Source organism: Heteronotia binoei, unplaced genomic scaffold, assembly GCF_032191835.1.
Source record: "Heteronotia binoei isolate CCM8104 ecotype False Entrance Well unplaced genomic scaffold, APGP_CSIRO_Hbin_v1 ptg000098l, whole genome shotgun sequence".
Taxonomy (NCBI): domain Eukaryota; kingdom Metazoa; phylum Chordata; class Lepidosauria; order Squamata; family Gekkonidae; genus Heteronotia; species Heteronotia binoei.
Genome location: NW_026799993.1, coordinates 292,402 through 316,769, shown reverse-complemented (window position 1 = coordinate 316,769; position 24,368 = coordinate 292,402). Strand labels below are relative to the sequence as shown.

Here is a 24,368-nt window from a genome sequence, read left to right as displayed (position 1 = left end):
CTCCTAAGATTTCAGAATCCATTTTTAATCTGTAAATTAAGCAAAATATTTTTAGCATGAAAAGCAATTTCGCCACACTAATTTAGTAAAGCTGAGACTTAGGGATGAAGTGATACAGTTAAAAGAAAGCACTTAAATTGTCATTTAATATGCTGAGAGGGAAGGAAGTTGACTCCGTCTTGTTACTGCTGTTCCTCTCTTTCGAAGTCTAAGTGATTCCTCCTGTAACCTGAAAAGAACCTGGACACTCATCCCTGGCCTGCTGCTTAGTCTCTTTATAGGCCTGCAGAGCACTCCTGTACCTGTCTCCTTTTGACTGATGGCCTGGCCAGTTTGGTCCTGCTATAGCTGCCAGCAAAGGACTGCTTGGTGATACGGTGGTGCTGTACTTCATTCAGTCAGCTGGCTGTGGCCCATAGGGAGCTGGAGCACCATGGGAATGGTAGTGAACCCAGAAGTTGGAGCCAACCTCTGGGTTTGCTTGTGGCAGCCCAGGCAAGCCTAAGGGCATCATGGGGGCCAGGAAGGTCCCATATTGCGCAGGTTTCTGAAACAGCTGCTGATAGTATATCCTGAATGCAGTGCACTGGACTTCAATTCTTTTAGTAAAACCTCAGTTTGGATTCTTCCTGCTGTCTGTATTTGATCCCATTTACAGAAGTCTTCTAAGGTCCATAAGATCTTTCCTTTAACTGCCACTAGCTCTGAGTCTGCAGAAGCCTAGGAAAGAGCACTGGACTTTGACACTGGACAAAGAGCAACATGAGTCAGCTCTCCTTTCGAGCAAGAATACCATGTCTCTCTGTGTAACCATCCCAAGTTTAAGCAGAGAATGGATCCATAATGAAATGTAAAATATAATCACTTTATGGTATGATATAAAATAAATGGTGGTCATTGATACCAGTTCATTATACACAATTTAAGCAAAATTTCAACATCCTTTATGTCACTTTATATTTTTACTGATTTTACATCCCACCTTTGAGTGATCAGAGCATTTTTGCTAGTGTAGAATAGTCGTTCCTGAAGAGTATTTTTGGTCTGTTTCCAGTATTTGGTGTTGAAATAGTTTCCTTGCTTAGTCAGGTGTGTATCCTACAGTGAAGATTAGGATTTTTGGGGAGGGGGGTTGCAGAGAAATATCTTGTCCTTACAATAATTACATATCCACTTCTGGATAAACATCCTGAAGGTGCAGTGTGACTCTTCTGTAAGGTAGGAATGTCCATGGGAAAAACAGTGGTCTCCCTGCATCTAAATGGCTTGATGCATTGAGTTGCCTTTCAAATCTCAACGCTGACACAGAATATTGTGTGTTTCAGAGTTAGGGGTAATATGTTGTTGTAGTGACTGGTGCAGGCTGCTTATTAACCAGGCAACAACTGCCAGAGGAACTGGATGGCACTGTGAGACTGACTTTATGTTGACATGACTTGCTCCTACATGTGTTATTAGTTGCCTTGTTTATGTTTCACCTAACTACATGCTAAAGATGCTCTGGAAATGGGTGCATTGATGTGGATATTAGCATAAGAGAAGCCATGCGGGATCAGGCCAATGGCCCATCCAGTCCAACACTCTGTATAACACAGTGGCCAAAAACCAGGTGCTATTGGAAAGTCCACCAGCAGGGACAGAGCTCCAGAAGCCCTCCCACTGTTGTCCTTGAAGAACCAAGAATACAGAGCATCACTGCCCCAGACACAGTATTTCATTTGTACCTTATGGCTAATAGCTAGTGATCGCCCTCTGCTCCGTATGTTTATCCAGTCTCCTTTTGAAACTGTCTGTGCTTATAGCTGCCATCACTTCCTGCAGCAGTGAATACTCTTTGGCTGAATAAGTACTTCTTTTTATCTGTTCTAAGCCTACTTATTAATTTCATTGAGTGCACATGCGTTCTTGTACTTCTCCATCCCATGCATAATTTTGTAAACCTCTGTCATGTCACACCTCAGCCTTTGTTTCTACAAGCTAAAGATCCCTAATCTCTTTAACCCTTCTTCATAGTGAAGGTGTTCCATCCCTTTAATTGTTTTAGTTGTCCTTTTCTGCTTTCCATTGCTATAATATGCTTTTGTTGTGCTATTGCTATAATATGTTTTTTGAGGTGTGGCAAGAACTGTACACAGTATTCCAAATGAGGCTGCACCATAGATTTATGCAGAGGCATTATGATACTGGCTGATTACTTTCATGCCTCTTCCTTGTAATCCACAGAGTAGCATTTGCCTTTTTTAATTACAGTCATACACTGAGTTGACATCTTCAATGAGTTATCTACTGTAACTCCCAAGATCTCTCTCCTGGTCAGTTATCACCAGTTCAGACTCTATCAGTCTATATTTATAGTTACGGTTTTTGGCTCCAGTGTGCATTACTTTGCACTTATCCATGTTGAACTTCATTGCCCACTTGCCCAGCCTTGACATATCGCTCTGGAGCGCTCCACAGTCCTACCTGGTTCTCACCACCCTAAAGAACTTAGTGTCATCCGCAAACTTAGTCACTTCACTGCTTAGTTCCAGCTCCAAATCATTAATGAACAAGTTAAAAAGCACCAGACCTAGTACCAAGTCCTGCAATGTCCCACTGCTTATCACCTTCCACTGTGAAAATCCATTTATATTCACTCTGTTTCTTGTTACTTAACCAGTTTTTTTAATCCACAAGAGGATTTGTCCTCTTATCTGATGACTATTGAGTCTACTTAGGAGCCTTTGATGAGCAACTTCATCAACATCTTTCTGCAAGTCTAGGTAAACAACGTCTACTAGGGTGCCCTTGTCTTCAAAGAAGACTAAAAGGTTAGTGAGACAAGATCTTCCCTTATAGAATCCATGCTGATTCTTCCTCAATAGCTTTTGTTCATCAGTATGCCTACTAATTCTGTCTTTAATAGTGGATTCTTACCAACTCACCTGGTATTGATGTTAGACTGACTGGCTTGTAATTTCCTGGATTTCCGCTGCACCTTTTTTAAGATGGGGGTCACATTAGCTACCTTCCCAGTCCTTGGGAATGAAGGCAGATTTTAGTGATAGGTTGCATATTTTTGTCAGGAGATCCACAAGTTCACATTTGAGTTTTTTTCAGAACTCTTGGATGTATATCGCCTGGGGATTTGTCAGTTTTTAATTTGTCCATTAGTTGTAGGACCTGCTCTCTTGTCACCTCAATCCAACTCCGGCCTTTCAACACCTCTCTTGAAATTGGTGGTTGTGGAGTGGGCAAGCACCTTCCATCTTCCACAGAGGCGTTTCAGCATCTCTGCCATTTCCCTGTCATCCTTTAGTAATCTTTTCATCCCTTGGCTGTCCTTGCCTCCCTGGCTAGTTTTCTGCTTCTAATGTATTTGAACAGAAGCTTTGTTTCACTTAGCTCTCTACAACTCCCATCAGCCCTGGCCATTGGCCATGCTGGCTGAGGCTGATGGCAGTTGTAGGCAAAAAAAGTCTGGAGAGCTACCGTCGGCCACCCCTGGCCTACAGTCTTTAATTTGAAAGAGGGTTTTTTAAATTAACTGGATTGAGTAACACTTTGTCAAAATGCCTCCCTTTAGGCCTTCCTTGGTACAGAATGCTCAGTCTAATGAGGTAAGGTCTTGGTGAGGTGCCTGCTGTATTACACTTGGTGGTGATTTATTTGATCTTCCCTGTTACTTATCTGCATTCAGGGCACTCTCTCAAACAGAAATCTCTGTTACTTGGATTGGGAGATGGGTCTATTTGTTTTTATGTCTCTGCATCTTTTAGTTACCTCTTTGTCAGATGAAGCTTGTAAAAGTACTTCATTGCAGGGGCATTAGGATAGTATTTTGAGGTGAACTTGTATCTTGTGTAGTAGAACTGATGACGTTCATCTTATCTAATGCAAGTAAGGAAGGGGCTCTGTCTTAGTGGTAGAGCATCTCCTTAGCATGCAGAAGGATTCTTAGGTTCAATCCCTGGCATCTCCAGTTAAAGGATCTGGCAGGAAATGATGTGAAAGACCTCTACCTGAGACACTGGAGATGGAGACAATGCCAGTCTGAGTAGATAATACTGAATTTGATAGACCAAGTAGAAAAATTCTGAAACAGTTACATTAATTATTGAGGCTTCCTAGTAAGCTATTGTAAAGAACTGGCATCTCTACTTGCTGATAAAATTGAGGCATCTGACATGGAAGCTATTGTGGAAGCCCTGTAGTTGTATTTGTACTACATTGTTCTTATTCTTTAGGAACTGAAGATGCTACAAAAAACACCCTCTGTTCTAGATGTACCTAGCCTGGTTGCTGCAGAAAATCCAGATCAGCCTGAGATGCAGAAGGGGAAAATATGCAATGAAGGTAAATGCATCAGCATAGTACAGTATAGACAGGTTCCAATGTGAGTGAATAATAAAGTCAAAAAACACCAGAATAACAATAACACTTTTACACAATATAGTGTATATGCAAGCTACATTTATCAAAATACATGCATAGCAACAGTCATCATTAGTAACTTACAAACCACTCCTGATACTAAATTCACAAACACTCATAATAGAAACTCAGCTGGAAAGAGTTCTTTTCACTCCCCCACACTGTCTGCTGTATGAAGATGATAAGGTACAGTTCCTCAGAGACAATTGCCTTCCTACTGTACTCCCTTATGTTCAGCAACTTTGGTGGAGTCCTCAAATCTCCAGCACAGCTTATCTCTAAGAGAGTAAGGGACCGCAGCCTGGGATTCCTCACAGTTTCAGACCTTTGTCAGCCTTTTTCTCTCAGTGTTTTATCCTGGAGCCTCAGTACAACATTTAACAACTTGGATCAACGCATGTTAATTGCTCTTTCTGTTTCCGGCTCTCTTAGAAAACAGAAAAAGCAATTAACGTGTTAAAATGCGTCTTAGGAGAGCTAGAAACAGAAAGACCAATTAACATGCATTGATCCAAGTTGTTAAATGTTGTACTGAGGCTCCAGGATAAAACACTGAGAGAAAAAGGCTGACAAAGATCTGAAACCGTGAGGAATCCTGGACTGTGGGCCCTTACTCTCTTGGAAACAAGCTGTGCTGGAGATTTGAGGACTCCACCAAGTTGCTGAACATAAGGGAGAACAGCAGGGAGGCAGATGTCTCTGAGGAACTGTATCTTATTTTCATACAGCAGACAATGTGGGGGAGTGAAAAGAACTCTTTCCAGCTGAGTTTCTATTATGAGTGTTTGTGAATTTAGTATCAGGAGTGGTTTGTAAGTTACTAATGATGACTGTTGCTATGCATGTATTTTGATAAATGTAGCTTTCATATACACTATATTGTGTAAAAGTGTTATTGTTATTCTGGTGTTTTTTGACTTTATTATAGTACAGTATAGAAGCTGGTGAAACTGTGGCTGTTTGAAGGTTGGCAATCTCCACCAATCCGCTGCAGCGCTGTTGGATTTTTTGTTTTAATGTCCATTTGTTGTTATTGTTCTGCATTCTTGTCTTGTTAGCAATTTTGGGCAGAGGGAAGTTGAGTGTTTTTATGACTATTAGTCACATTTAAAGTGCTTGTACTCGACAGCCTAGAATTAAGTACCTTTTCATTCCAAATACAGGAACGTTGCCACAGAATCCTAAAAAATAATTACCATTTCCCAAAGTACAGACTGAACCTGCTTAGACTTAGCTCTCATCACTTAAGTGGTGATAATGCATACAGTTGTCAGAATACCTCAGCTACAGGAAATGTCCTTTGTGGAATTTACTGTACCTTCTCTCTAGAAAGTCTTGCCATTAAGATGACTGGCTCCCAAGTCAGTGGGTTTGAAGATTCATCCCAGAGCAACCAGACCCATGAAGAGAGTATCAGGTATGTCTCTTAATCCTTGAGAGAAGAGAACGCATAGTTTAGTGATCTTGAATTACTTCCTTTTTGTTCAACTTGGGCTTGAACCACTTCTGTACCTAACACAACTACCAAAAGAGTAAAACACTGGATGATCACTTGTGTTAGGAATTTGTAGCACAGTGATATCCTGAAGTCTGTCTTATTCCTATTTTAACTGTTTGAATATATATTTTTAATGAATGATGTGACTTCTTCGTTGTCATCTGCCCTGAGTGCATTTGCAGGGAGGGCAGAATATAAATCAGCTAAAATAAAATAAAATATCTATGCTTATCTTTGCTCTGTCAGATGAATAGTTATAGGATGTACACTGATATATTTTTATTTATTTGTTATGTTGTTCTGTCTGCTCTTCCACCCTGCCAGGATACAAAGGGTGGCTCATATAAAGGGATGTGTCCTTGGATTCAGATTTTGGGAAGGAAATAAATATCAGTATTCAGGGAATTTGGGTCTCCCATTACCATTTTGGGATTGACATTTGGTTTCCCTCCCCCTGAGATTTGGGAGTTATTTGGATTTTCTACGGGGGACCAGAGTGGCTGTATTTCAACCAAATGACACCAGAATTGTAGGGGAATTGTGCTATTTGTCCACTAAAGACCCCTCCCCCCCCCCGGTTTCAATCTTTATTGGCTACAGCTACCAAAATAATTGTTTTTTGGAACTCAACCTGAAAGTGTCTCACCTGGCAGGGTTGACTTCTTGATTTAGACCCAGGAGGGCTGCCGACCCAGTCCTTTGGTCTCTGGCTGGCAAGTATTAAGGAGATTGGTGGTGGCTATTTACCCCAGGCTGTGATTTTTTTTAATGTAAATCGATACTGATACTGAAACCTTTATTAGGCATTTGTTCATAAGTAACAGGAAGTAGGAGGCAATACAATTATATTGTAAAAGAAAATGCCATTTAAAATTATAAATATCTAAATTTAGTATAAAATCGACAGACTAAAAAGATCCTGTCAATACTTCATTTCTTCCCTAAGCCGATAAACCCATCCTACTCAGTTTTATTGCCCATCAGCAGAAATAGACAAGGAAATATTAATATTTGTTGAAGCATGCATACAAGTAAAGTAAAGACATAATTGTTTTAAAGTTTAAACAGCACAGATCTTACTTTCCAACTTTTAAAGGTAAACCTATGCTGCAGCTTAAAAACAACAACAAAACAAAAAAACCTGGTTTCTTATTATTTTGGAAGCCTAACAAAAGCCTAAATTTTTGTTTAATGAACATTTACTGAACCCAAAGCCAAAATGTTATTTTGATTTTTTAAAATAACTGAATCATCATCTTCAGTTAACTGTTATTAAAACCTAGCTAGAAATTTTCTTCAGAACAATTAAATCTTTCAGAACTATCAGGAACACCCCAAAACTCCACTAGACCATTCCCCCCAAAAACACAACACAGAAAGATCTTTTAAAAACTCTAAAACAAATGAGAACAATGCAAAGAGATCAATTTGCTAAAACAGCAACAGCCTGGAACCCGGCTCCCCCCCCCCCCCAGCACAAGCTCATTAAATGGTAAAATTAAAAATTCTAAAACAAGCCAAAAGACCTGACAGAACGGCACCAAACAAAACCAGACTTTAAAAACAAAACAAATAGGAAAACATAGACTGTGCCCCTGCAGCCTAATAAGACGAAAAGAAACAGGGAAACTTGAAATAATAATAATGAATATTATTTTAAAATACATTGCAAACCAGTCCTGGTGCACAAAACAAGAGCATCTTCCCAACTGGGCAGCAATGTAATCCAAGGCACAGAGAGATCAGAGCAACCAGAGCCACACCAACAGCATCATACCAAAAAAATCTCACTCTGAAATGGAGTTAAGTTGCAGGCTGGCCTATTTTTTATTCCCTTTGCCAATGATCAGAAAGCTGTAGGCTGTGAGAGATCATCAAGATTGACCAGATAGTGAGAGCTCATCCTAATGCCTGATCTCATTCACCTGAGAAAGCTGCCTCCTTCCCCTTGCCTGGGAAACCTGTTCAGTGGTGAGGAAAGAGGCCTGGGACCCTTAAAAAGCTACCCTGATTGTTTCCAGAAATATTTGGGACCCAAATACTGGTATTGTCCAGAATCTCAAGTAGCTTCTGGATACCCAAAGGTACCCAAAATGTATTGTATCTGGACCAGCTATCGCATCCCTACTCATAAGCATAATTAGAATAAATATATCACAATAGTGAAAAAGTAGGAAATGATGACACAGATTAGCATCATAAGTAATGTATGGAATTCAATTAATCTTTTGGGATTATCATTTGTGTCACCTGGGAAGTGTAGTGTGTATTTGTGCTGCTGTATAATCCATCAAGGAACACACGGTTTGCAGGCAGTCAGAGCCAGCAGAGGGAAGATGAACAGCCAGAGTTGATTTCTGGACCGAATGTACTATAGATTGAGTAGAGGATTAAAGGATTAGAATTAAAATTTCTCTTTGGCTTAAATATTTCTAGAATCCAGTTTGCTTTTACCCATTGGTAAACAGTAAAGCCCTTACCAAACTGAAATGTATTAAATACATTTTTAAGTTGAGTTCCATTACCTCAAGAACATCAGGTGCATCTTCATAGTATGATGATGGGCTAGCAGTAGACTTGCAGCCCAATCCAGAGATAAGGGCGGCTGGCCATGGCGTTGCTGCCGCGCCGCTAGTAGACTTCCTGAGGACTTTGGCACGCTGGCTTGGTGGTGAGGTGGGGGTGGGGGCGAGACAGGCCTGCACGGGACCTTGGAGAAGCCGTCAATCCCCTCACACCCTCCCGCTGTCAGAGACTCTGCCAATGGCAGGCAGACAAGCAGGAAGTACCAAGTGCAGGAGTTCGCTGTCATAGACAGTGGCTGGAATGTGTGTCTGGGAGTGAGCAGCCCAGCAGCAGACACCCCCCCCCCACCCAGAGACCCCCTGTGCTGCCCTGACGCCCCCTGCCATGTGCACGGAACACTTCCCCCAAGGACTGCAGAACTCTGAGTCCACTTCATCAGCCCCCCCCCCCCTAGTGCCCTGTGCATAAGAACCCTGTGGGGTCAGGTAGGTTGTTGGCCCGGGCAGGCTGAGGAGCGGCTCTCCCTTCCCCTATCCAGCCACGCGAGGGGCAGGCATTCCCTTGGAGAGGCCACTGACCGGGGGGGGGGAGGGTTGCCCAGGGAATGTGCAGCAGATGCCAAGTAGGAGAGAGAACAGAGGGCACAGCTCAGGCTTTATTTTTCCAGAACATAATGCAGCAGTCTCCTTGGCGCGCGCTGGGCAGTCTCACCGTGGGTGGGGCTCCATTCTGAGCGGCGGGCAGAAACAGCTGAGGGAGTGGGGGGTGGCGGTGGAATGGCACACGCGGAAGCCTCTGTTTTTGAGTCCCACCTGCAAAACGGAGATAGAGATCAAGACCACCTGCAGGGGCGGCCACTGGAAGAGCGGGCTGCATTTTAGCCGGGCGCTCTCTTAAAGGGACAGTCTCTAACCCACCTCCCCACAGCGGGACAGCTGCCACACACACACGCCCTGTGCCTTGCCAAGGGTTGGGAACGTGGCAGAGGGCAGACCAAGGGCAGGGAGCAGGCAGCAGCACAGGGGAGTAGGGTCAGCAGATGCCCCCTGCCAGAGCCCACTGCCTGGTTCATGTGCCAGAGACGCACACCGAGCGGTTGAGAGCAAGGGGAGGGGGAGGCGGGGGGGAGGCAGTGGAACTTACTCTGCCATGGGTGACATGCAGAGCCTCTGGGAGCCCGGAACCTGTGGAGACCTAGAAACAAGAGCAGTTAGCCCCAGGGGAAAGACCTCTCTCTCCCCCTTGCAAGGCAAAGAGACTGTCAAAGTAACAGCGAAGTGCAAAACCCGTCACCAGTGTGCCTGCCTGTCCCTCACTCTAAGTCCATATGGCCAGGAGCTCGCCGGCAGAGCTTTCCGCCATGCGCTCCTTTCCCTAACAACTGAGTTGTGCAAGGCCAGAGTGGAAGTATTTCTAGGAGGGGGGAGACCGCGATTGGGTGATGGGGAGGGGGCTCGTCAGCTCAAACCACAAGGGGATTGGTGAGGCAATAACGTCACTCCCTAAGGGGTTTCCAAGCTTCTGCAGCAGCAGTGACCCTTGTTTTTTGTTTGAATGAGTGCCTAAGGGGCACACCACTGTTTTTGTGGGCGTAAAGTTGCGCCTCTCGGGAGGCCGTGTCATAGGCCAAACTGCTCAGGAAGCCGCCTAAACCTGACTGTGCCCCCAACTCCACCCCCTGCTCCCCCTGAATGCCGCATTCCGCCTCACTTCCGTCTGCACTCGGGCACAGCCCTCAGGTGCTGCTGCCCTCGGGTGGGGCGCCGCTTGGGTGGCCCTCCACTCTGGCGGCGCCAGTCGTATGTCGGCGCAAACCCTTCCTGTGCCTACATACTGGCTCGTCTGTTTCCAAAAGACTTTCCGTGCCCCCCCCTCCCGATTGCACTCTCGGATACTTACCTAATTGTGCAATAATGAACTCTGATATTGGTATCAGTGTATGTATCAAAAAGTGTCTTAAACAAAACTGGACTTCCTGAACCAGTATAATTTTAAAATATTTTAACTTACATAGTACCATTTCTTGCATGGTTAAATATATTCTGTGTGATATTTATGCCTTTTTTCAGATTTCTGCAATTCTAGTCCTGTTACATTAGTAGGTCTCTCCTCATCCTGTTGATTGTACTGGCTTACATTATGTAGTCTGCCTTGAGTCTTGGTGAGAAAGGCAGACTATAAAGAGCAATAAAATACAATAATTTTAAAATGTTTGGTTAAATATTCTTGAAAATTCATACATTATCTCAATGGTCCATGGTTTTTTATTCAAAACTCTGTAAAAAGAAATTTTCCTCCATTGGGGAAGAGCGAAATAGGCCTTGTTCTCTCCCATCCCCTGCCCCATGATTTTCCATCTTTATTTTTGAGTGGTAACATTACTTTGAGGGTAGGAATTTTGTTCTAATGTGCAGTACATATTCTCTTTTTAGGAGCCAAAGTTATAAACAAGCACTGAATGAGCTGCCTGCTGCCCAGCCTACAAAAGATGAAGATCTTTCATCTTTTAGTCAAAAAAACACATCTTCTGCAAACAAAACACTGTCCCCTTCTGGTTCAGCCAAGGTAGGTAAAATCAAGGGCATCTTCATCTGCTCTTTCATGTACCTAATCAGTCACTAAGGACATGCATTCTCTCTTGACAGATCACACAACCTTTCAAAACCTTCTTTCAGACAATGCAAAAAAGCCAGCTGTTCAAACCCCCTGGGTCTCCAGGGCCCAGCAGTGTTATGAAAAGTCTTGTCAAACATACGACACCTGCCACTAAACCTGATACCAGGGTAAGGAGAAAATGATCTCTTCTACACAAACACACAGAATTCTAACTTGTATGAAAGACTGTTAAAAGTGAATTTTCTGAAAGTCTGCTACACATCTAAGGAGGTGAGGCTCAGTAGCAGAGCACATGCTTTGCATGCAGTGGGTTAGAAATTCTATCACTGGTATCTCCAGTTGTGCAGAGGAGGGAAAGACCTCTGCCTGAGACTTTGGAGATCTTCTACTACTCAGAATAAGCAAGACAAAGTTCCTCCAGATGAATTAACGGTTCAATGTAAGGTAATGTTATGGGTCCATGAATAACAATTAACAATGTGTAAGGTTTCACTACAGTGCTCGACATGGTGATTTTCGATTGTTTAACAAAACAGTGATGGAGAGTCAGCAGAGGAGTGGCAGAAGGACTTCGTAGGTGTAGTGTATGCTATTTGCTGGGGAAGGTGGAGGCTTGAGAACCAAACTAACATTGTATTGGAGATCTGTGTTTGGATCTCTCAGTATTTTATTTAATATTAAAAAGCTATCATGAGGAGGAAGTGGGAAAAGCTCCCAATTTGATGCTGTAGCAGTAGATGGGAAGGAGGTGTGTGTGTGTGTGTGTGTGCATGTGCTCTCACACAACACACACGGTTCTTGCTGTTGCCCTGTTAATAGCCTCCTAGACACACTGTGAAAGGGGAGAAAAGACACCCTACTTTCTCACTGCCCCTCTGCACTGTTTCCTGGAGCTCTTATTAAGGAAACTGCATGCAAGGGACATATGTTAGTCCCCCTTATCCCCCAGCACTGTAGTCCAATCTAAATCTACATATTTGTCCCACACTTTCATGAGTACTTTTTATTTAATGTCAGGAGATCCAAATCATGGGTCTGCAATGTAATGATTGTTTGGCTGTTTGTGAATGGTTCTTTATTCAGCTGTATTACTGTTTTATCTGAAATGCAGTCAAAGGCTGACATTGAAATCGGAGATAGTTGGAGAAGTTTAATGTTGAACATCCATGCCTTCCTTGAATAGCATAGAGGCATTTAGCTGGGCTTCTTTGTCTTGCTTCTCCCATTTATTTACACTGATGTGGGCAGAGAAAAAGTTACTTACCTAGACCATCTGGTATCATGTTGCAACCTCCTACCATGTTTGGCCTTGCTGAACTAGAAATCACTGCTGTTTTAAATCACTCTGATCAACTGGTTAGTCAACAAGGATTTAGATATAGCATCCAATGACTGAGTATTTTCTTTCCTTTCATGCTCATCCTGAAAAGGGAGAATTCGTTGTAAGTAACTAATTATTTCTGTACAGTTAATTGTTTAGAAACTCACCTTTCCCTGTAATTTTCTGTGGGTCAGTCCTGGGGCTGGTGTCTCACCTGCACAAGAATTCCCCATCTTTTCTAGTTCCTGCCAGACTTGTTGGAAGAATAGAACATAATTTATATTGAGCCAATAGATGGTTGGTACAATTGGGACTAATCTAAACTTTCTGTATATTCTAGGAAAAAGAACGACAACGACTGGAGAGTCTGCGGAAAAAACAAGAAGCTGAGCAACAAAGAAAACAGAAAGTGGAGGAAGAAAAAAGACGAAGGTTGGAAGAAATAAAATTGTAAGTAGATGTTTTGTCTTCACTGGGATTTGGATTACCTGGAATATTTGCCTGAATCATAGCCCTTAGAAGTAATGCTTAGTTACACCTGTGTAACTATACTGTATACTGATGCAGCCACTGTTGGCAGTACAGAGGTCATATAGCGCTCTGCAGATGCAGCAGAACATAGAAGCATAAGGTTATGCTAGCTGTGGTAAAAGTTTTGTTCCATCTATATTAATTGAGATCTTGGTACATCCCACAGAAAGCGGGAAGAACGGTTAAGAAAGGCGCTGCAAGCTCGGGAACGAGTGGAGCAGATGGAAGAGGAAAAAAGGAGACGAATGGAACAGAAATTCTCTCAACATGAGGAGAGGAGTGAGAAGGTAGGATATGGCTTCATGGGGTTTTTTTTAGCCTAGCAGCAGAACTTTTTATGAGAGTGGACAAAATTCATAAACCGAGATTCCTGTAGGTATGGAATGCAGTTGATCACTCTAAAGCATTTAGCACATCCGCGGTTACACAAAGGCTTCCTATTCTTTTGTTTCAGAATTGTGACTTTTTTGTATAATTCCCCTTGAGTCCTATTAATATAATCCCTTCATGTCCTGATCAGTAACTACTTTGTCCAGCAGGCCGTATTAGGAGCATATTATCTCTTCTACCAAACCTTGTGGTTTTCCATTAAGCCTAGCTGTCATTCTCTGCATCTCTCCCCCCCTCCCAACCCGGTTCATTGTATCTGAAATCAAGGGAGGAATGGATGAGAAAGAAGAGATTAAAATGGACAGAAAAAGTGCCACAAGAGGAGCATTTCTCCTCTCTTGTGTGCTCATTTTCTCTTCCTCCGTATTTCCCAAGAGGGCCTAAAAACTTAGGGTATCTAGAAAGCCTCTGAGCACCAGTTTCACATCCTTCTTGACTTCTTGAACTCTGCCAGCTTCAGCACCCAAATTTGTCAAAACCTTTTAAAATCATTTTCAATGGTAATGGTAGTCAGCCTATGTCCAGTGAATTCTCACTAGAAATGTCATTGTTATTTTGAATACCTTGGGATTTGCATCTCTGAAATCTTTTAAGTGCTGAAATAGTGAAATAAGTATTCTTGGCACATAGAGAATATGATCACTTTGGTACTGCATTGTTATGAAGAATGACTTTCAGGACAGAGGCGAGCTATAAAATTCTAAAGGGCTTTTCTCACAGGTGCGAGAAGAGAAAATGGCAGAGGAAAAGACAAAGAGAAAAGTGTCCATGAAGAAAATGTGGGATACAGAAGCCCCAAAACAGAAAGCACTGCAGATGGCAAGTACTGCATTCATTTTCATATATCTGCAGAATAAAATAGAATTGCAGAGAAGCTGGGTTCAGGTCTCTGGCTCAAGGTTGACTCAGCCTTCCATCCTGAGGTCAGTAAAATGAGTACCCAGCTTGCTGGAGGTCAAGTGTAGATGACTGGGGAAGGCAATGGCAGACCGCCCTGTAAAAAAGTCTGTCAAGAAAACGCCATGATGTAACATCACCCCATGGGTCGGTAATGACTCAGTGTTTGCACAGGGGACTACCTTTACCTTTTACATAGAAGGGAAGGAAAGGGTCAGACTTCTGAGTGACTTGGCTTGTAGTCCTGAAACTGCTTCAGCCACCTGGAAAACTGTAGGAGTCCATAGGACTCCTTGTTAAGGCCTGCTGACTTAGCTCTTCATCTAATTAATAAGACTACAAAGAATGTTTAAAAGGGCTCAGATATGTAATGTATCATCTTTTTAAAAAAGTATATTTAAATCTCATTTTCTGTTATGTGCAGCAGAAGATTAGTCTTTTCTACAAATAGGTGGCGTCTTCTCAAACATAACACGGCCTCTGCCTCGTGGGTATTACTTTCTCTGTGTAGCGGTGTGTGAGTGCAGGAACCACTCCTGATCTCACTGCACTTGACAAATGAGGTTGTAAAAGAATGGAGTGAACAGTTCATTTCTGGAAACGTTATGTACTTTTACAGTAAGGCTAAATTACAACCAAGTTGTAATACAAGTTGTATTAAGAAAAAAATGCATAAAATCTGGATACAGCTAGCCGTTATCCATTTCTTGCATGCAGTTATCATCTTGACTGTGGAATGAGAAACTTTGCAGTAGCTTCACAAATTACGGTTGTTAGAACACCCAAATACATGTACAACCTGAAAAAGCTGGCAATAACTGGTCCTTGTGTATGCTTTCAGGTTTAGGAGAGTTGAGTTGCCATCAAAGGAAAATGCTGAATGCCTGCAGTTCAGCCTTTCCGGCATGTATATAGAGCATGTTGACTTTTCTCCTCCACTCCCTTTCTCGTTTCAGGAAGAGGAGCAAAAGTTTCAAGAACAGCCAGAAAAATGGAAGACGGTTGGGGAAATTAAGAAGATGCTAGAGCACAATAATGCAAAACAAGCAAATGAAAGGTAATGCTATCTCTCCCTAATTTAAAAGGGTGGTGAGCTTGAAACATTTAAATGCACTGCGAGGAGGCTAAAGTCTAGGGAAGTATGGGAGTTCTTTGTCATTTTCAACAGCTAAAACTGGAGATAAAAAGTAAGGCCAAGGCTGATGGTGCAAAATCAGGTAAAATATTTATATAATTTTAACTATACCATTATTTATGTAAACTTTGTGGTGTTATTATATATTACAGATTTCCATGATGAAGCCTGTTGGTAAAACTTGTAGGGATTTTTTTGGAATTTTAGCTATGGTAAAATACATTTTTTTACCTGATTTTGCACCATCAGCCTTGACCTTTTTACCTTTTGTGACTGGTGTGGCCCTTTATTTTCCTGTAACAACATGGGAATGGACCCAAAAACAATAATTTTGAAAGGATTGCTTTCTGTAATCATTCTTTTGGAAAATACATAATTCTTGATATTTGGAAGAGTTGCTTATGTATATTCTTTGGCCTCCATTTTCCCTTTTTAGGCACCACGGACAGCAAGACAAAGAGAAATGGATAAAGCAGCTGGATCTGGCAGTGGTTACAGAAGAGGAAGAAAATCAGAAGGTGTGGTAAGGAACAGGGAAACCAAAACACTAGGTAGATCTGGGCTGACTCTAGGTTTTGGGGTGCCTTGGCCATAATGATTTGTCCTCCCCCCAACACATTAGTGAATCAAGCCCAGGGTGTGTGTGAATGCTGAGAGCAGAGATGAGTGTGGCTGTTTCTTTGCCCTTCATTTAAGCTGAAAATAGCCTGAGGAAAAAAGGTGAGGGAGAGCTAGGCACTCTCAGAGGGTTAATTTTTGAAACTCGGTGACTTGGAAGTTCAACCCAGGACCTTGCCTAACATTAAAGACTAAACTATGTTTGTCCTGTTGTGGGAGTAGATACAATGGACTCTAGAAAGAGGCTCTGGACAAGTGTCCCAATCTTGGGCACTCAGTGTCAATTTGCTGTGGCATCATAGCATGACAACAATCACACAGACACTGAAGCTCAGCATTCTTTTGTCTGCAGTGAATTGTCACCTTTTCCTGTCATATTCGGCATTGTGGTGTTTAGCATCAGTGTTTGCTTGTGGTGTGATCTGGGGTTTTTTTGGTCTGGCATGGTTGTGTTATGGTATACTACAGAGTATGCACCTCAAGGCAGCCGTTTTCTGTAGGGGAACTATCTAACAAGCTTTCCATCTTCTTCCCCCTCCGTGCAACCTCTGCCTAGAAAAAAATAGTCTTTCTCCACAGTGTGAACCAAAGCAGGATGAAAGCAACCTCAGCAGGGTATAAGGACACAGTGTCCACCCTACAAAGCAGCCATTTTCTCCAGTGCAACTGATTTTCTCCAGGGGAACCCTACCCTCTCCAGGCTCCACCTCTCAAATCTCCAGGAATTTCCCAACCTGGAGTTGGCAACCCTGTCTCCTCTCCACACAACCATCAACCTATCTTTATTTGCCCCTCTGACTTCAGCTTTCCATCTTCTCCCCCCTCCCTGCAGCCTCTACCTAGGAAAGTACAGTTTTTCTCCAGGGGTGGACTAAAGCAGCTCACATTCTCCTCTCCTTCTTTTGATCTGCACAACAATCCTGTGACATAGATTAGGTTGAAAGTCTGTGACTGGTCCAAAATCACCCAGTCAGATTCCACAGCAAGAACCTGGCTCTGGCAGACCCTGCTCTGAAGTACTAATTACTACATCACACTGGCTGTCATAAGGGGGCTACTGCTGAATAGGAGCAAGCAGCCAGGCCTAGTTAAGTTATGCCAGTCAGGTGGAATCAAGTCACCTAGAGGGTGCTGCCAGGCCTAGGGTAGCCAACCTCCAGGTGAGTCTGAAGATCTGGTATCACAACTGAATTCCAGATAACAGATCTCTCTACAGAGCAAAGTAACTGCTCTATGGCATTATATTTAGCTGAGGTCTCTCCCCTCCCCAAATCCTGGCTTCTGTAGACTCCACCACAAAACCAGGACTGGCCCCAATGAGTTCTCCGTCAAAGACCAAAATAGGCCTGAGAAGGGCCGCTCCACTTCTGGTGACAGAACTAAGCTTAGTTGCCTAGCAACAGCCACTGCTTAGGAGCTTCCCCAGTGGCCCAATCCTCATCTGTCCTGGGGCTGGAGGGTGGGGTTGCTCTTTGAGCAACATACAGCTCAGCCAAAGGGAATGTAAGTGAGTCCAATATGGTTAAGCTTTTATATCTATATAATATATTGGATGAGATTTTGTGAGTCAGAGCTCACTTCAGTTTATTGCCTTATACACATTCAGCATAAACCCGCTGGCAAAGGTGGCTGAGATGGGTTTTGGTATTTCTGGCAAGCATGAGCAGCATGCATCTGAAGTTTTTGCAAGATCTGGCAGCCTCCCTGTGCTTCATAAAAGTCTGTCAATCTCTGCTGTTTTTTGGTTTTAATGTGGGAAAAGCAAGTTTCACTTCATACATTTGAGCAAAGGGTTATTCCACTTCAGGATTAATTGGAAGAGGAAAAGGTCTTGCCTGATCCTTTTGGTAGCTCCTGCCCCATATCTGCCTTTTAGAAAATCATTTTCTCTGATTAATATTCTCTCCTATGGTGCGTCATGCAGAAGAAAATGTGGTTTTTTTTATTTTTTCTTTGGATCAATTGGCTACCTGGTATTTCTATTTCCCATCCCTTGTATTTGAGCTGATAACTGCTAGAAATGGTAATTTCCTACCAATTAGTGGGTCTGGGGGAACAGAATGCTTTGTTGAATTAGGTTGGTGAGTGGTGATCTTGAATGTTACAGTGTCACTGAAATAGCACTAGCTCACCGTTTCCAAAACTACTTTCACCATTTAATACAGATAATGAACTGCCTCTCCTTATTGAGTGCTATGAATTCAAAGTCCTCGGAAAGGGAAAGAAACTCAGTGAGCTTCTAAATTTGGCACTGGCTAATGCTTCAGGTTCTTTCTGAGACCTGAGATACTATATTTGTTACAGATAAGTCTGGTTCTGGAAAGTTAGAGCTTGCTCTTTGATACAAAGAAAACTTGTACAGACCTGCTTTAGGAGATGTTTGTGCTGTGAGAACTGTGCATGCCTCCTTCCTTCTTAATAGCTCTCCCTTTTGTAGATGGGACATCTTCCTAGTGACTTTTGCAGGATCTCTGGGGCAGTTTGCTGTTTCTGGCTGAAGGAGGGTTATTTACAGGGAAAGGGCAGAGCACATGTTCTTTCAAACTCTTTTTGCAGTCTTAGGTTGGTAGGCTCTCATGGGTTTCTAAAATTTGCTGAACTGTGTAAACCAGCTCTGGTGGGAATAATATTCATTGACATACATGCAAACCAAGCCTTCTGACTTTAACATACAGACCTGCCAGATGTATAGCATTCGTGTGCCTCCTATACTGTGACCAGTAAATGTATGAATTAGATTTCTGCTTGTTAGATACCATCCAAAATATTTTGAGGGGGTTGTTTTGACCCACATGCTGAATCTCAAGGACTGTTGTATCCCTGCCCTACCAAATCACGCTCATAGATACATGCTCAAACTGCAAAGCCTTGCAGCTACTTACCTTAGCCTACTATTAATTGCCTGATTAGGGGTGTACTGTTTGTGTGTCTTGTTCAGGAAGGAGGGGATTGAAGAACTGCTCAATACACTATGTTGATGGAAAAAAAATAGGTTTGGAGATCCTCTGTGTTTTTAGCTGCTGTTTTTGAGTAAAAAAGATCATGCTGCTAAAGGACAAGACAAAATGGAAAATGGGTGAATTGGATGGAAAGTAGAATGAGCAGCTAAAAGCCTGATGTTGCTGTACCAGGAGGAAAAGAGTCCTACCAGTCTAGAGCCGCTGCCTCAAGAAAAGAAAGCCAAGCATGTTGAAGTGGTTCCTGCTGCCAGTAAATGGCTCAATATAACTGCTCAGGTGAGTGCTGTTTCACAGTTTTCTCCAGTGAGATGAAAACTTAGCCACATGATTGCGGACTTGTGTTCAAGTGTTCCCACTGTGAATAGGAAAGTGGCTCCAGTGTTGAAGCTCGAATTTCCCAAACTTTTGATACCTAGGGGGAACAGTTTGTTTTTTCTGTACTAGAAGTAAGAGACACATTCAATTCTTAAAACTCAGATTTTTTTCTCAGTCAACTACCAGAACAATAGGAGAGCATTTTGTGGTATCCTGGGATGGGATGGTGTAATTGTGGTATTTGAATAGTATAGCCATCCATGTCACTTGACCCTGAATATTAATACTGTATTCTATTTTCCTGTTCCTTGGGGTCATCATATTGGGTGTTGGGAGTGTCCAGCATGAGGACTGTATTTTTTTAAGGCATATTACAGCTCTTCCCAGTATCCTAGCATGCTCTGGTACACAGTTTGTGCAAACCAAACAGAATCATGGTAGAGAGTGACAGGAGAAAACCCTAAAAGGGTTCTGTGATAGCCAGCCTCACAGAGACAAAAAATTAAAGAAAACTTTGAAAAATTCAATACAATCTTATTTTCACTCTCATATAAAATATTTCAAAAGTCATACCCTGACAAACAAGCACCTATATTCAGTGTAAGAGAAGAACACAAATAAGTAAATAAACAGTCCAATCCTGGAAATATGTATATAAAAAAGTCCTTCCACTTCAAAGGAATCCCCGGTCCAGTTTCTGAGGAGACCACGTGTAAGTTCCACAATGTCCAATTCTTCCTGTATATTATATTCTTGAACACAGCAAACATAGCAATGAGGTAGTACTTTTATCTTCCCTCGTTTTGATAGAAGCTTTAGCCAGCTGTGTCAAAAATATCATCATTAAAAATACATTCAAAATTAATCTTAAAAATTTTCACCTGTAAACAAAAAATTCATACCTTTCTAACAAATATCAGAGCATGGCAAGATTCACAATTTTTGCACATAATAAAGTTTCAGTTTACAGGTCTTGCACCCAGATCACAGCTCCTTCCACTAAAATACTAGCTAATAGGTGAATTCAATTAACGCAATTACTTAAAGGTATAACATTGTGTCATATCAAAGCTTCCATATTACAAACCATAATACTCAAATTGATGTATACAATATATACAATATTTGTCTCTGTGAAGCTGGCTATCACGGAACCCTTTGGGGGTTTTCTCCTGTCACTGGTACACAGTTTGGCAATCAGTATTATATGCTGTTGAGTGAATACTATGCCTGAAATGCTTCATCAAGCACTTTCAGAGACTACACACATTTTTCCTTTCCAAAGAGGATAAGGAATCCAAGAGGGCAGAGATCACTCATCTCACTGTAACGGAATAAACTCTTATAGCAAGTAAACTAGGTAGCAAAGTGCAGTTTTAGCAACAGATCACAATAGGGCATAATGATGTGAAGCTGGTTGACTTAAAAGGAGACACTGGAGTGTTTCCATATGGTACCACAGTACAGGAAAAATATGGAGAAGTGGGGTGATAGTAGTGTTGTGAAGTGATTAGTGTTTAACTAGGCACACTGATGCACACTGCTTTGCCAAAAGAACTATAATTAACTGTCTGCTGCACTTATAACATTGATTATCCATTAAACTTTTCCTTCATTTAATACAGAAATCTCCTATCAGCACGTCCAACCATGTGAACCCCCAGGACCAGAAAGATTCCAAGTCCCTCAAAATCAATCCCAATGACTATGGAATGGATTTGAATAGTGACGACTCCACTGATGATGAAAGCCAGCCCCGCAGACCGATCCCTCCTTGGGCCACTGGTATGTGCAAATCTTCCATGGCTACAAATTGATACCCCTGAAACTTAAAGAAGAGTCTAGCCATAGGTTCTGAAAATCCCTCTTGAATTTCTCATTGTTTTTGAGGAATTTGTTTGAACATGTGCCTTGAACTTCTTATGATACTTCAGTGCCAGTTGGTGATTCTGGTATTTTATAGTATCATGTGAACTAACTGAACTCTTTTGCTGGAAAGGAAAGGTCCCCTGTACAAGCACCAGTAGTTTCTGACTCTGGGTTGATGTTGCTTTCACGACAGACTTTTGCTGAGGCCTATAGAATCAATGTCTGTCTCATTGTTTTCTTTAAAAGTGAATTAAAATAGTTCATCTTGGAGTCTTAATGTGTCTGTAGTCATCTGCTGTACTAAGATGGAGAGCAAAACTAGAGCCCTGAGCCACTTGTGGGAAGGGCGGGATATAAATTCTAAATAAATAAATAAATAAAATAGAGCCAGTAGGATGCTTCAGTAGAGGAAAGTTAATGTGGAAATAAATTTTTTCCAGCTTTGGAAATCTATATTAAACTACATTATCTTCTTCAGGCTACCTCTTTGCCATCTGGCAAACTTTCTTTCATTTGAAAGTTACAGCTGGAGGGTGTTTGATAACTAATGCTAGGATAGGATGAGCAAAGCAATGCCTAGGTTTGTTAAATGGGCTATAAGTGAGCAGCTGTTTCAGTTAGATAAACTGTGCACAGATTTCACATTCTTTCTTCCATAGAAATGCTTTGAGTAAGAGGTTGCAGCTCAGCATAATTCAATTTCTTCTTCAGGTCTTCAGCTTAATGAAGCTGTCACATACCAGTGCTGTCACATATCAGCATAATTCAATTTCTTCCTCAGGTCTTCAGCTTAATGAAGCGGTCACATACCAGTACTACAACCCTCCAAATATTGATACATTTTTTGGACAAATCTTGAGCCCTAAACTAGAAGATATCTTCTACAAGAGCAAACCAAGGTATTTCAAGCGCACCAGTTCTGCTGTCTGGCAGTCACCACCTTTACCGGGTACCAAAACAGCATTGCGTGCATCCAATAGCATGAAAAAATAATGAGGCTGGGAAGGACCTCATATTTGTCAGCTGTGGTTTGTCTAAGTAAGACATCTGTAAACATTTTAATATTTTCTATCTCTTGTATTCCATGCAATAAAGATTTAAATTCTGAAACCACTATATTTTAAATAAAGGATGAGATTGCGTGTGTTCTAAAACTTTAAATACTTTATGTGGCTAGAAAAATGTTTTATCTGCAATATTTCTTAATAGGGATCTTTTTTGCTCACATGGAAGTTCAGCTACTTCTGCAGAGATGGAGAAAGCAATGGAGGGAATATAAATTGTCAGTAGGTGGCCTAACTGAGCAAGTAAACAGAATGGGATGAATGCTATGAATTTGGAGTGTCATGAGAAATGCACTACACAGTTTCTAGATTACCTCTTCATAACTTAATAGTCATTTCAAATGAAGCCTTCTATTGTTGACAGGAAAATTCTTATGTTTTAGAAATGTCTGGAAAATCTGTTAGTGTTTGGGAAAATACCCTGCTCCACATTTCACATTTCAAAAAATGGGTTCCATTAGAAACTTGTTATAAACAGAGGAATAAGCACCTGAAGGAGTCTATATTTTTTCCTGTGCCAGTTTTGTTGCACTTGCAAAAGTTGAAAGCTTTGAGTCATATCCTTACTAGGGGTGTGCAAAGAAAAAAATCGGAATTAAATTCGGAAATATACAGGGCCAAAATATTCAGAATACCGTATATTTCCAAATACCAGTACTCGGAATGGCAGTATATGCGGTAGATGTATGGCTATTTCCGAATATATGACCCCATTATACCCTATGGCCATTGAAATCAATGGCAAAATAGGGTATATTGGAAGCCGCCTGGAGGGGAGGGGGTTTGAGAGAGAGCCCCCAAACTTGCAGGGGACCTGCAAGGGACTCTCCCCTACAAACCCCACAAGTCCCAAAAAGATTGGGCCAGGAGGTCCCATTCCAGGGGCACCCAAAGAGGGTGCCCCATCCCACCATTATACCCTATGGGCCATTGAAATCAATGGCAACATAGGGCATAATTAGAGGCTACTGGGGGGCAGGGGGTTTGAGGGAGAGCCCCCAAAACTGCAGGGGACTCTCCCCTACAAAACCCCCAAGTCCCAAAAAGATTGGGCCAGGGGGTCCCTGTCTTTGGACTCCCCAAAAGGCCCATTGCCACAAATGCTGAGGGAAGCCCAGTTAGCCACTTCCTCCACTATAATTGCTGTTGGGAAAGTGGCTCTGGCCAGAGAGGGGTTTGAGGGAGAGGCCCCAAAACTGCAGGGCAGCCTCAGGGGACTCCTACACATGCAATCCCCCTGGCCTAAAAAGACTGCACCCATCTGTGGGCACCCCAAAAGGAACACTGTTCCCAATGGTGAGAAAAAACCAATTAGAGCCACTTCCCGCACTGTAATTGTCGTGGGAAAAGTGGCTGTGGGGAGCAGGGGGTTTTGAGGAGAGCCCCCCAAACTGCTGTGCAGCTTCCGGGCACTGTCACACACAAAACCCACAAGGCCAAAAAAAAAATTGGACCGGGGGTTCAATTCCTGGGGCACCCAAAGCCAAAGCTAACTTCACACCAGAGAATCTCTATAGGACCGAAATGCACTACATCCATCTATCTATTCTATGAATCCTGCTGGCCTGGAACCAATATAAACCCAGTTGCCAACGTCACTGTCACACAAAACACAATCTGCTCGAGGTCTGCTCTGCAGACCTGGCTGCAGCAAACCCAGATGCCACCTCTCCAGCCCTGCCCCAAACAATGCAGGGAGAGCTGGCCAAGCACAACAGGCATGCTGGTTCTGGATCTCTCACCCAGATGCCAGCTTTCTTGCCACAGAATTTGCAATCTACAGATGCCAGCTCTCCAGCCCTGCCCCAAACAACGCAGGGAGAGCTGGCCAAGCACAACAAGCATGCTGGTGCTGGGTCTCTCACCCAGATGCCAGCTTCCCTGCCACAGAATATGCAATCTACAGATGCCAGCTCTCCAGCCCTGCCCCTAACAACACAACTCTCAAACAAGAGAAGCGGTGGACCACACCTAGCTCCACATCATTCAGTATCTGGCACAAAGCAAGAAGCAGACTTACCTTGCGTGACGGATGGTTGGTTGGTCCAGGCTCTTTTGCATTACCCAGGGTGCACCATGAGGAGGTGGGCCAGAGTTGCACCCCAAATGAGGAAGATCACAGGGAGGGCCTCAGATTCTGTGAGAGGAAGGGAACCATGCCTTCTCTCTCAGCAGTAACACACTAGCTATCACTGTCCCATTAGAGGGACCTCAG

At 42.5% G+C, this 24,368-nt stretch overlaps 1 protein-coding gene across 1 annotated transcript in view; it reads left to right on the top strand.

The window, feature by feature from the left end:
* Positions 1–22,243, top strand: part of LOC132590514 (inner centromere protein-like) — a 28,151-nt gene extending 5,908 nt beyond the window's left edge. The window contains exons 6-18 of the mRNA XM_060263423.1: positions 3,566–3,599; positions 4,227–4,335; positions 5,743–5,830; positions 10,870–11,002; positions 11,083–11,220; positions 12,715–12,824; positions 13,072–13,192; positions 14,016–14,114; positions 15,083–15,249; positions 15,764–15,845; positions 19,077–19,181; positions 20,846–21,005; positions 21,871–22,243. Of these exons, the coding sequence (XP_060119406.1) occupies positions 3,566–3,599; positions 4,227–4,335; positions 5,743–5,830; positions 10,870–11,002; positions 11,083–11,220; positions 12,715–12,824; positions 13,072–13,192; positions 14,016–14,114; positions 15,083–15,249; positions 15,764–15,845; positions 19,077–19,181; positions 20,846–21,005; positions 21,871–22,082 (1,558 nt within the window). The 3' untranslated portion in view covers positions 22,083–22,243. The remainder of the gene's footprint in view (positions 1–3,565; positions 3,600–4,226; positions 4,336–5,742; positions 5,831–10,869; positions 11,003–11,082; positions 11,221–12,714; positions 12,825–13,071; positions 13,193–14,015; positions 14,115–15,082; positions 15,250–15,763; positions 15,846–19,076; positions 19,182–20,845; positions 21,006–21,870) is intronic.
* Positions 22,244–24,368: the final 2,125 nt, after the last annotated feature.